The 12,443-nt window shown below is 40.5% G+C and overlaps 1 protein-coding gene across 1 annotated transcript; it reads right to left on the reverse strand.

The window, feature by feature from the left end:
• Nucleotides 1–37: 37 nt before the first annotated feature.
• Nucleotides 38–12,405, reverse strand: NSL1 (NSL1 component of MIS12 kinetochore complex). Its single transcript, XM_076334542.1, has 6 exons — nt 12,169–12,405; nt 11,836–11,920; nt 7,635–7,765; nt 5,029–5,083; nt 2,188–2,255; nt 38–1,589 (listed from the first exon to the last, which is right to left on the reverse strand). The coding sequence occupies exons 1-6, from the start codon at nt 12,388–12,390 to the stop codon at nt 1,311–1,313; spliced, it is 840 nt and encodes a 279-aa protein (XP_076190657.1). The 5' UTR covers nt 12,391–12,405; the 3' UTR covers nt 38–1,310.
• Nucleotides 12,406–12,443: the final 38 nt, after the last annotated feature.

Genomic DNA, 12,443 nt, shown 5'->3' on the forward strand with positions numbered 1-12,443 from the left:
CTATTCCAGGATTAGAACTAACAACATTATCTGAAACTTTGATCTTCCTTAATCGATTTAATTTACTTTGTATAAAAACACAGGTTTGTATATACAAGAGCGACGGGAAACAAATATTTACATATGATTAAATATACAAAGTCTCAGTACAGATGCTCACCTTTACAAAATAAATGATGCTAAAATCTGTCACACATTTTCTTGAAAATTTTCAGTCTCTTGGACATTAAGTTGGACCTATCTTCTTACCACAGTACATTTCATTAATAAAGCTTCTAAAAACCCCCCTCCATTTACTGTGTGAGAAATACGTTACATATTAGACATGAGTACTTACTGCAAGCACATGCAATCATAAACCAGAAAGAGTTATGAAAGGTTAAGGCACAATGCTCAACTTAGTACTACTGTGCAATCGTCTAGCTACTAATGTGTAAAGGAAAAAAAAAAAGTAAGCTAGCTCAACTTAATACCATTTACTGGTAGCCTATACCGATCTTTAAAGTTTAGTCAAACATCACAAATGCACACATGACCCAAGTCAAGATCCTGTAATGTACAGAAATATTGTCCAGGAAACCCCCAGACTGCATAATTGGATTACATGAAATGAAATATCAGATGGCAAGATGTGGATGGTCAAATCTTTGTTCAGAAGAGCACGCTGCAAGTAAATACATACAATTACTAAAAATCCAAGTTTAAACAAACATGACTATAAATATGCCCCGCTGACCTAAATTCAGGAAAGGTGGAATAGCACGGACCAATGTCACATCTGTGTGTGGATTTTCTAAAAACTGTAACATCATATCAAATCTGGTGTTTTCAATATGCTCCAGTGTGAATTTCTTTTTAATTTATTTATTAAAAAAATAGCCACCTGACTCAGTAATAAATGAAAGTGCATTAGGAAAGCTAGACATTCTCCAACCTCTCCAGAGACATGCTTCGTGTAAATGAGCACTTAGTGGTTTACTAAAAGACTGCCCACGTACGTAAAGCATGTGCACAAACTCTGAGAAGCACGAGGACTCAAGCTAAATGCTGTAATAAAAGAGCAAAAAATGAGAGTTAATCAGCAAATATACTTGCTGGATATCGGATGCTACTGGTATGCGTAGGCTTTCATATACCATCAGTGCGACAGTAAAAATAGAAATATTTAAAAGGATCAAAGACTAAATAATTAAGGAAGCTCCCATGTATAGCACTGAACTAGAGGGGAGACGAAGTTTTAAGAAAAAAGACTGAGCACACTGAACAAGAGTACAACTGAGATTCCAATCTGAAAACACTAAATGAGAAATTCACGCGCTGAGAGTAATCTTCCTCCGCCGAAGTGGGTAACGTCTTCTTTCTGGTGAATCTGCAGCTTTTTTTCTTTTTAGCAAAACATAAGGATTTTTACTGGTATCAGCGTCTGTTGGTGTGACTTCTCCTGGTGATACGAAATTTTGGACATCATTTTCCTCCTTTGCCTTGCAACCAGCAAAGACTTCTTGCCGCAGCTTGCAGAGTTCCAAGGTTGGTTGCCAAGTTAACGCTTGGGAAAAACCTTCTGCTCTTTCTATCAGCGCTGGGAGAGACTGCAAAAACAAACCCACGTATCTCAAGTTACATGGGAAAAGTAATGGTTACAATGAATGAAATACATTAATTAGATCCTGACAGGCACAAAAGCTTCAGTGTCTGCAGAGATGATCCTTAGGATGGCAGGTGAAGGTTGGGAACTCAGAGCTACCAGCCTAACAGTGACAAGGGTCTGCACTCAGAAGCCATGCAAAGAATATGCCAAGTTTAAATGTTCCTTCATTACGGCTCTAAGCTGAGTAAGTACCACAGGAACACCACAGTTCATGTCTAAGCTGGTACTGAAGTAATAGGTGTCACGTGCTATAAGAAGTTGTATGGGTCTTCAAAAGACATTTTAGTTTTCAGATGCTGCAGGTTCTAAAATCTCTGTAAAAAATATTTCCTATAGCCACAGGGTAGTCTTCCTTACTACCACGTGAGTGGGAATGCTTTACAGATACAACTTCAGCAGCCCAAACCTAGAGGTAAAGTACACACGCAGGCTTTTTTGTACAAAACTATAACCAAGATGAGTTAGAACTCCTGTTTTGTGACGTATTATCAGATCAAGAAACTAAAAAAATAGCCTCTTGGAGCACACAGAGATCTCACCTTCATTGCTCCACTGATCTGTTCGGATGCCATTTCTGTCACCTGCTTCAGATCTGCGATGTAAGCATCTACATAAAAACATAAAGCCCAAATAAACTTCTGAAACACAACTCCCTCCCCCCAATACTTGCTATTGACTTCTTAGAAATCGGACAGAAAAGCAGTAGAGTCCCTGTACAAAACTTAAACCTACAACACACCCCTTTCATCATAGCATTGAGGATGACAGCTTGTATGTTTTATCTTACTGTTATTACTCTTTATCACTCAAAATGTAGTAGTGTCTAGCAGTCTCAACTATAGCAAGCCACAAAGCTCTTCACTAGAAAACCTACAGCTTATACAAAACATGAGACACAAAGACAGTATTTGACATAAAGAGAACAGTTATAAAGGGGGAAAAAAAAATCTGTATTCAAACCTTTCAAGCTCATATTACATTTGATAAAAATGCATGAAAGAAGGAGAATAAACACAACTGTGGAGAAAATGAGATGAAGGAAACCCATTTTAAGGAGGGCAAAAAAAATAATCTTACAGCTCCAACGAGTCAGCTTTTACAAGAAAGGCTACATTTTTCTCCTGGCTTAACTTACCAAGCATTAACACTAAGAACAAAAAAAACCCCAAGCGTAAACATCATGAACTGCATTAATTCTGCTGGGTTAATAAAAAAAAGAAAGAAAAAGAAGCTTTCAGGAACACTGAAGCAGGCAGCAGGTGCAGAATACTGGGGGGAAAATGGCATATATTTGATTGCAGTAGCAATATGGTAAGATCATCAACACAACATATGTTTTCAACGATTGATTTACAAGCAATAGTAATTCTTTACTCAAGAGTTAAACTTACAAAACTGTTTTGCACGTTCCCCGCCATTATTCCATCTGCAATGCTATGCCATCAACAAAAACTTAAAATCAGCAGATAAGCAAGCGTGCTCCCGGGAACTAAGCAGCCTCACCTCCGCTACTACTATTTTTCTGTAGGGTTTCAGCAGTGCCTGCAGCAGGATACAACGTTAGACGGTGCACACACCCCTAAACCCTTTCAGGGTTAAACACAGCATTCTGCTTTGAAGTCAATCTCATTAGTGCTACTGAAGATAATTTAAGTCAATCACTGTATTCTATCTCAGGGTGACAGTGATCCCCTGCTGAAACGTAGTAAGCAGCAAGAGACGGCGTTATGTTAAATTGTCTGTCCGCATGCCCAATGTGCTGATCAGACATGGTTTAGGAATACATAATCCATGTATGAACATGGATGCTAAAATGCGCGTCATTCAGAGTTTGGAAGGAAAAATGGTCCAACAGCAGCCTCTTTAAACACACCACAGAGGCCTATGAATGGACATTCTCTAAAAGAAGGCTATGTCCGTAATGAAGCATTCTTATAGCACAGTATTGGGATTAGGAGACTGGTGACCCTATGAAATGGCAAGGAAGGAGTTAAGTAAAAGTAAAAATAATTACTTGGATTATTCCAGTTATACAGAAAGACTGACACACAGTTAAATGAAATTTGCCTGCAGGAGTTCAGCTTGACATGGACAGCATTATATTCCTCAGTGTTCAAGGCTTTCCAAAACATAGGGAAATGAAAAAAGGAAACGAAAGGTATTGAGTAATCTAAACATTTTTGGTTTCTGGCCACTGTACTTGCTAAACTGGGATACATAAACTTCCCAAAGACTACATAATACTAAAATTCAGCACAAACTCTATGCTATCTTGGCTAGGACTTTGCTGTTACCAAACCTAAAAAGGCAATACCATAGTGCAAGCCGTTACTAACTTACAAGTAGTTAATTCACATCAGAAAAGCATAGATCTGGAACACTAGAAACCAAAAGAAACCCAGATATGAAGTGACACTCTTTACTGCTCCCGTTAGCTGCTTTGCTGCACAGGCTGGCATTTCTGGAAGCAATGTCTCCTGTTTACAAAGAGGAAATGATGCCTAGAGTGAAGTTAGATCAGCAAGATGAGAACTGGAAGATTAAGCTCAGCTTCTCAAACTTTAACACCACTGCTTGTTACACCAGCTTTACATCATGTGCAGCAATCCATAGTGAGGATTCTGTAACCACGCTTTTCAACTTAGAAAAGCATCGGTAAATTCTGTCATTTTTCAATACTTAAGAGCAGGCAAGACAAAACTTTCAATTTCTTAAGATCAGCCTCAAAAAAGCACATCCCAATCACCAGTTGCAAAATACACCACCTTGTTCCAAGGAGTCTGTATAAGGAATCTTTCAAAAGCATGTAGAAAACTTATGACATTGTTTGCAGTTTTGTTTCTTCATCAACCCTTACAAGTGACACAGGCAGGATAAAATTTGATGCCTCTTTGCAAGTTAGGAGAGTCAACACTGCCATCACTGAGTACTACACAACTGCTTTCAATTCCCTGAAGAAACTGACTGATTAGGAAGAGAGACCGAAGCATTTCTAGTATTCACGTAAAAGGAACACAAGAACGGTCAAAGTATAATGTCAGCGATCCATCTAGTTCCCCATCTGGCCTCCACCAGTGGTGAAGGAAAGAAGTAAGAAAACCTACTGAGCGTAGCTCTGTGACAATTTCTACCCAATACCCACACAGTGGCCAGCTTTTGCCTTTAAGTACAGTGCCTAACAGCAGACAGCGCTTAGAAGAAGAGAAACGGGTGCAACAAACTGATGCAGCAATACATTCAGTTATGACAAACTTCTAGCTATTTTAGTTAATTATTTAAACAGTCAATAATTTTAAACAAAGCTTCTTAAACATTTACAGCTAGCCAGTAAAGTAGGCAGTGTTTCCTCAGTACAGTTGCCATCCCCGCGAAATCTTTACCTTGAGAAGGCTGTGATCTTATCTCTTCTGGCGTTACAAAAGGCTGGTAGAGCTTCTGCATATTCAAAAAAAGAAAAATTCTGAAATATCCTCTTGGTTTAATAGATATCTAATGTACACATAGCAGTCAGAACAACGGAGAAAGGCTAATACAAGGAGATGGTGGTGGAATTATTTAGATAAAGAATGTATTAGAGGTACAGTTTATAGACACTCAGTTACTGGAAATAGTGTTCTGGTTAACACGGTTAAGTTCACTGCAAACACGTCTCCAAAATCTGCTTTAGTTTGCAGCATTCTAATTATTAAAGCATGAGAACTAAACCGAAATCCAGGCATTTTGGAAGAAGCATTGCCACCTGCTGCACAACTGAGGAAAGAGAGCTGCTCTGGCTTCTAAGGAGCCATTCACAAAAACAGTACGCTTTTACAGAGGAGCAAACTCGAACAAAGGGTACATTAAGACAAAAAGCTAAGAAAAAGAAAACTATTTAAATTACTACATTCTAGCCCTGCAATTACTTATGCATGAGTAAGAACACTCTCCTTCACAGACCAGGCTCTCTGGCTCTTTGGTCCTACTGTGAGTCTTGTGACCTGACATCAGTTAATTGTGACATGAATTTAACTAATAATAAATAGTGAATACAACTAATATTTAGTTATTTTAAAGGTAGAATTAGAAGTAACTACCGGAGAAGAAGGAAACAAGGCAAAGACATGGGAACGCAAGTTATGTCATCCACAAGTTAGTATTTTTCTCCACTTCAGATCTGTCTCTCAACCTTCTTCAACCAAAGACAAATAAGAGGAAAGTTAATTATTATTCCCTGTAGTTTTACCAGAGCAAATTTTTCACAGTTCACACATCTTCTTAGCAAGTTTACAGTAACAGCTTCAAGCAGAGGAACAAACATTGCTTGCATTATCCTCAAACATAACAGAATGTATTGACTGAAAACCTACAGGATGATCTCTTGCTTTGGCAATTATAGGGAGATCACCACACTGAATCAGTGGTTCTCTCCAGATAAACTGCAGTTAATTACCGCATCTTTGTAGCTGCTCTTTATGCCTCAGAAAACATGTATCACAGGAGCAGCTAGGGTCAAAAAAGAACATAAAAATTCCTCAACCAAAAGCAGAGAAACCACTAATACCTTCGCTGAAGTAGCTGAGAGGGAAAAAAAAGCCACTTCATTTACAGAGATAAACTAAAAACTTTCTATATTTTGCAGACACTTTTAATTAAAATAATCATCTAGTTGTGGTGGTGTAAAATTTGAAGAGGTCAGCAACAGAAAAAAGGTAGCATGAGAGGCATTCTAAATAATCCACTTTGGGAGCCAGGTAGAACAGTTTTCCTTTTGCAGAAAGATTAAAAGGTCTTGTTAAATCTTGGTGTTATGCAATAGCATATTTTATTTTAGCTAATTTTTTTTGTTTGTTTTACATACTTGATATAGTGACAAAACAGAGAGATCACAAAAGGCAATATATGTTAGAAAACATCTCAGATTTAAGACAAATATATACCCATGCACTTTTACTTACAGTAAATCATCTATGCCTGGCTAACCGAGAGAATTACTTTTGTCAATTTTAGTCCTCAGAAATGCAATGCAGGCTCTTAAACAACTTTCTAAAAAAAATCCCTTCTTTAGTATAGAATCATAGAATAGCTGAGGTTGGAAAGGGCCTCTAAAGATGGTCTAGTCCAACCGCTTACTGAAAGCACGGCCAACTAGAGCCAGTTGCTCAGGGCCTCATCCAGTCAGGTTTTGAATATCTCCAAGGATGGAGACTCCACCGTCTCACTGGGCAACCTGTGCCAGTGTTTTGACTACCCTCACAGTCCTTTTTTATTTTTAAATGGTTAAATGGCATTTCCTGCATTTCCATTTGTGCCCATTGCCGCTTGTCCTTCCCCCCCCCCCCCCATAGAAAACTGATTCCTAATTAATCACCAGGTAAGCAAAAGGCAGGCCTAACATAACTGCAGGAAAGAAATTTAGCAACCAAGGACATGACTGGGTTGTTGAATGCCAGTAATCACTTTACACTCAGTGTCAAAAAATCAGAGAAATTACCACACCTATTCATTCATCCACATTACTTTTTTTTTTTCTTTCTTTCTTTACTGAAAGTACTTACTCAATGCAGTCATTAGCTCAACAAAAGTGCTTAGGAAAACACAGACATCTTTTTAAAAGTCATATACTGCACATGATAGTATCTGTACGTATCATAACATTTAGTACTTCAACCAGCCTTCAGCCAAGGATTTCAGAAACCCGGATTTGACAAGACAAATAGGTGTATACTGGCTTGTAAATCATGAGTCTTCATGTTGAAGCAATCTGTTTAAGTAACTCGCTGAACTGTGCCACAGGCCCAATTCACTCATAGTCACACCACTTTGTGGTAACCCTCATTTTACTGAAGAACAAATTAATACAAAGAAACAATTTCATTATATGACAAAGAATGAAAAGCAACTATCGGAAGGAGCTTAAAGCTCAACATTTGATGATTTATTTCTTCAAGTTACACGTGGTCAGCAGCTACTATATGCAAAGGTTTTCTGAAAATCTTAGGTTACTCACCAACATCTCTTGCTCTGCTTTCATGGTTTGGATAGCATGCATCAGTATCTTTTTAGGCCACTGCTTACGCTTTGTTGTTGTCTCTACTATTAGTTCATCAAATTGATCTTCAAGAATTTTGATGTTGGAACCTAAAAATCACAAACACACAAAGTTATTGTAGGAATTCTCCTACAATTTCTTTTTAATTTGAGACAAAGTTATAAGGAAAAAGACAGCTTTAGATCTGAAATAAGAAATCGTGCACGATTATCAATGAAGATGAAGATATCTGTCTTGGATCTCCTTGTAAGGTGATATAGAAATTGGAGCACAACAGTTACTTTTGAAGCAAGGGAGCCGGTGAGAACAGGGGAGGCAGGGAATGATCTGGGGAAAAAAACAAAAATGTATTTTTCTCTAGGCACTCTGAATCTATAAAGAAAATCTCACAAAGAAATGGTTGTCCTTTGGGATAATTTGTTTTTCAACTGAAGAAAAGCAATGCAAGATGCAGCAAGAAAAACGGTTTACCTGTGTAATTTACAGGCATTAAACAAATACCAACTGTCCAAACAGTAATTTGAAGCCTAACATTTTATAGCATATAGAGCACAGATACGCAGTTTGATTTTAAAATCCGTCTATGAATTTTTGACAATATGCAATGCCACCATAATGAAACACAGTTTCTGGAAATACTCTGCATCCTGAGGACATCTGTAATTACTAGTCATATGGAGTTTCCAAAAAACCAAAACATGTCTGCTTTCAACATCTGAGGCCCAAGAGACCGTATCTGGTAGAAGCTAACTTTCATAGCTTGCTTTTCCAATCGTAAGATTAGACTAAATACCTAGAACATATTTTTAGCTCTTGACTGAAGCGTTTTGACTACTGCTACCCGACTACAGGTACTCAGCTTCTTCAAGACTGCAATTAAACTGCAATTTAATTTAAAATTAAACAATTTTAAAAGCTTAAGATAGTATTTTAAAACTGGTTTCAAAATTTAGTAAATGCCTGCACTGTCCTGACATCACACACCATCATTACAAACCATAAAAATTAAGAGTTATAGAAGAAAACAGAATTAACCACTCAATCTTATATCCTAACTGCGTGTAACTGAAAGGTGGTGCATATTTCTATATTCTTCCATCTGTACACTCTTGTAATTTTTCTCCCCTGGTGGAGATTTGAAACGTTGACAACAGCCTTGCTTTTTCATTTTTTTTAATTTAATTTTGCAAACTCCTTAGCATTTAAATTCACTGTCCCCACTAACATCTCGAGCACAACTTGCAAGCCATGCAATGTTTTCAATCTAGTGGTAAAGAATGGATTTTGAGCACCCTCTCTTGGTCAATCTGTGCAGAACCAGGTGATCGTAAACCTCAGAAAGGCAAAATCAAGGTTTTAAGAGTTTGTGGGTTTGTTTGTTTTAGGATCACCATGAAATCATTTAAGTATAGAGAGGAAAGACTTGAGCCACTGGTCGACGTAAACACCGAAGGCACAAAATGCCGGATCACTTGGTGATTCAAACTGGATCAGAGATAGGCAAATGAGTAAATTTATGTCAAATTAAAAAGCACAATACAGTCCTTACACCTGCTTTATGCCAGCTGTAGGAAGATGACAGTATCTTAGCTGGCATAAAGTTAGACTTGTACAGACAAAGGCTAACTTACTGAAAATAACATCCAATTGGACAAAGTTTTCCTGTTAAGAAAATCCTCTTACGAATTTTTGAACAAACTGGAATTAGTTAAGCAAGCCTGAATCAGTTCAGCATTTTGCATCATGAGACCAGTGCATTTTTGACTTTGTAGTCAAAGGAGTTGGAGTTTTATTATTCTAGAACTACAACTGCAGAAGCTTCCTGACCAAAAAACAGTTCAAGGAGCTCTTTCTCCAGAGCCAGTTCAATATATCTGTATTTTCGGCTTCGTGCAACTATAAAAAGCATCATTACAGGCAAAGAACATCTAACACTAATACAGGCCAGCAAATGAATCGCACTGAAATTTTCTTTGGACACCAGACTACCAAGAATCTCCACTACTATTATTCAAAAGAAAATAATTATAAAAATATTGTATATATTGCATATAAATATATGACTATATAGCAATAATTATAAACATTTACTTAATTTGTATATTCAATAATAGCAACAGACATACTATTAGGGTCTCTTGATAGGAAGAGATCTTGGCCAAAATCACTCAGGCTGGAAGGGCCCTCAGAAGGTGTCTCCTGACTCAAGCCTCCTGCTCACAGCAGGGTCAACACCCAGTTCAAAGCAGGTTGCTCAGGACTTTCATCCAGTTGGTTCTTGGAAGCCTCCAGTGCTGGAGACTACACAGGCTCTCTGGGCAACCTTTTCCAATGCTCGGTTATCGTAATAGTGAATTATTACTTCCTTACATCAAGTCAGAACCTCCCCTTTTAATTTATGACCCTTGCCTCTGTGCACCTCAATAAATAGCCTGGCTCCATATTCTCAGTAACCTCCTCATAGGTACTGGAAGGCTGGCTTGTCTTCTCTGGGCTAACAAGCCCAGTTCCTTCAGTCTCAACTCATAGGGCAAGTGCTCCAGTCTCCTTGCTGTCTTGGCAGCCTCTGATGAACTCACTCCAGTTTATCATCAATTTCCCTATACTGGGGAGTCCAAAAATGGGTGCACTACTCCAGATGTGCTCTAGTAAGTGCAGAGTAAAGGCAAATAATCAATTCCTTGCATCTACTGACTACACTCCTGTTAACACAATGTACTAGGCTGGCTCAGGGTTAGCCTGCCAGGACCCCCAGGTCCTTTTCATCCTGTACCCCTGCAGGGGGTTACCCCTTCCCAGATTTAGGGCTTTGCTTTTTGTCCTTGTTGAATTTCATGAGATTCCCACAGATGCATTTCTCCAGCCTGTTTACGCCCCCCTGAATGGGCCTGCCCTTGAGCATATTCACTGCATGCCAACCTGGTTGATGTCAGCTGCAAATTGGGTGAAGACACTTTCCATCTCCTCCTCCAGGTCACAGATAAAGACATTAAACAGAATGGGTTCCAGAATAGACACCTGAGGAACTCTGCCTGTAATCAGCCCCGAGATAAAAGTATGAACCATTAAACACTACCCTCTGAGCTCAACGATCCAGCTAGGATTCTCATCTACCTAGACCATAACATCCTAGCTTGGATGCTCTGGGAGACTGTCATTGAGTACTGGAGCAACTCAAATGGAAGAACACCAAGAGGGTTGGTATCCAGCGTACATGGTGTATGAGAAGCAGCTGAGGGAGCTAGGTTTGTTCGGCCTGGAGAAGAGAAGGCTAGGGGGTAATTTAACTGCTACCCTCAACTAGCTAAAGGCGGTTCTAGAGGGGACAAAGGCAGGCTCTTCTCAGAGGTGTGCAGCAAAAGGATGAGAGGCAATAGATACGTTACAGTAAAGGAAATTCCAATAGGCCACAGGAAAGAAAATTTTCACCATCAGGGCAGTCAATCACAGAAACTGACTGCCCAGAGAGGGCAGGAAGCCTCCGGACTTGGATCCTGTTGCTGTGTTCTAGCTTTAAAAATAGATCACCTTACCCTATTCCATTAAATGTTGTACACTCCCTTTATTCTGATAAGAGAAGCTGACGAAATAGAACATGCTCTATCCTAACCTCCCAAATGAAAAATCTTGCTTTGAAATACCAACTTTCTGAAAGCTTGCTGTAGACTTTCCAGCAAGACAGCTGCTATTAAACTTAGTTAAACCTTTATTTTTCCCATGTTAATATCAGATACTTTGGTAGTCTCCAAGCTACTTTTTCTCTAGTAGTCAAGAGCAGATCCTTTAAGTTAGGTAGCCACCATACTAGTGACAGCTGGAACTTGTGCCTCAAGATCTATAAGGATCTTGACAGAAGTGCCAAACAAGCAACGGTCCTTCAGATAAAGCACTTTCCCCTTCCTTTTCTCTTGGATACAGGTCCCTACAAGTCTTGGTTACCCTTCTTTTTGTTTATGAACACTGCTCTGTGAGAATCGTGCTCCCGCAGTGCAGCACTTCAGATCTTTACACGGGCACATCTGAGCTGGAGTTTGACCTTACCTGCTCCATAAGCATCCTTACTGCCACAGATAGCTGGGGGAAAAAACTGCCCAATTAAAAATACCACATGCAGAAGCCAAAACCACCCAGCAGGAAATTAATGGAAACCAACCCATACCACTCTGCAGCTCGGAGTCATCCGAAGTCTCCTCCCAGGGCTGCCCATTAATGGTAACGTTCTCCCGCACCGCTGTTTCGAAGTTCTGCAAGAGACGGGAGAGCTTGAGAAGCCATCCTTCTGGCACAGGTACGCAACATCTGCAGCTGGAAAGGCCTCTCCTGCCTCACCGCTCTGCCCGGGTTGGCCACCTCGGGGGAAACAGCTACACAAACCCGCTAAGCTAAGGGCTGACACCACGGACCGCCTCAGCTTTGTGCCGGGCCCCGGGCACAAGCGCTCAGAGACGAGACCCAGTAGCGTCGGGGCTCCCCGCGCGCTGCTCAACCTCACCCAGAGCGCGTCTCCCGCGGCGGCGGGTCCGCCCGGCTGCCCCTGGGCCAGGGCCCGCACGAAGGGCGCGCAGAGCGCCATCACCTCGCCCAGGCTGCGCCGCGAGCAGCACCGCACCCGCAGGTCCCGCCGGGCGGCGGCGGCCGGGCTGAGCGGCGGCCCCGCGCCCGCCTCCCCCGGCGGCGGCGGCGGCAACAACGGCGGCGCCGGGCTGGCCGCCATTTCCCGCCTCGGACGCAGGGAAAATGCCGGCCCGGAAGCGGAACCCGCGGCCT

This window comes from Aptenodytes patagonicus, chromosome 3, assembly GCF_965638725.1.
Source record: "Aptenodytes patagonicus chromosome 3, bAptPat1.pri.cur, whole genome shotgun sequence".
NCBI lineage: Eukaryota > Metazoa > Chordata > Aves > Sphenisciformes > Spheniscidae > Aptenodytes > Aptenodytes patagonicus.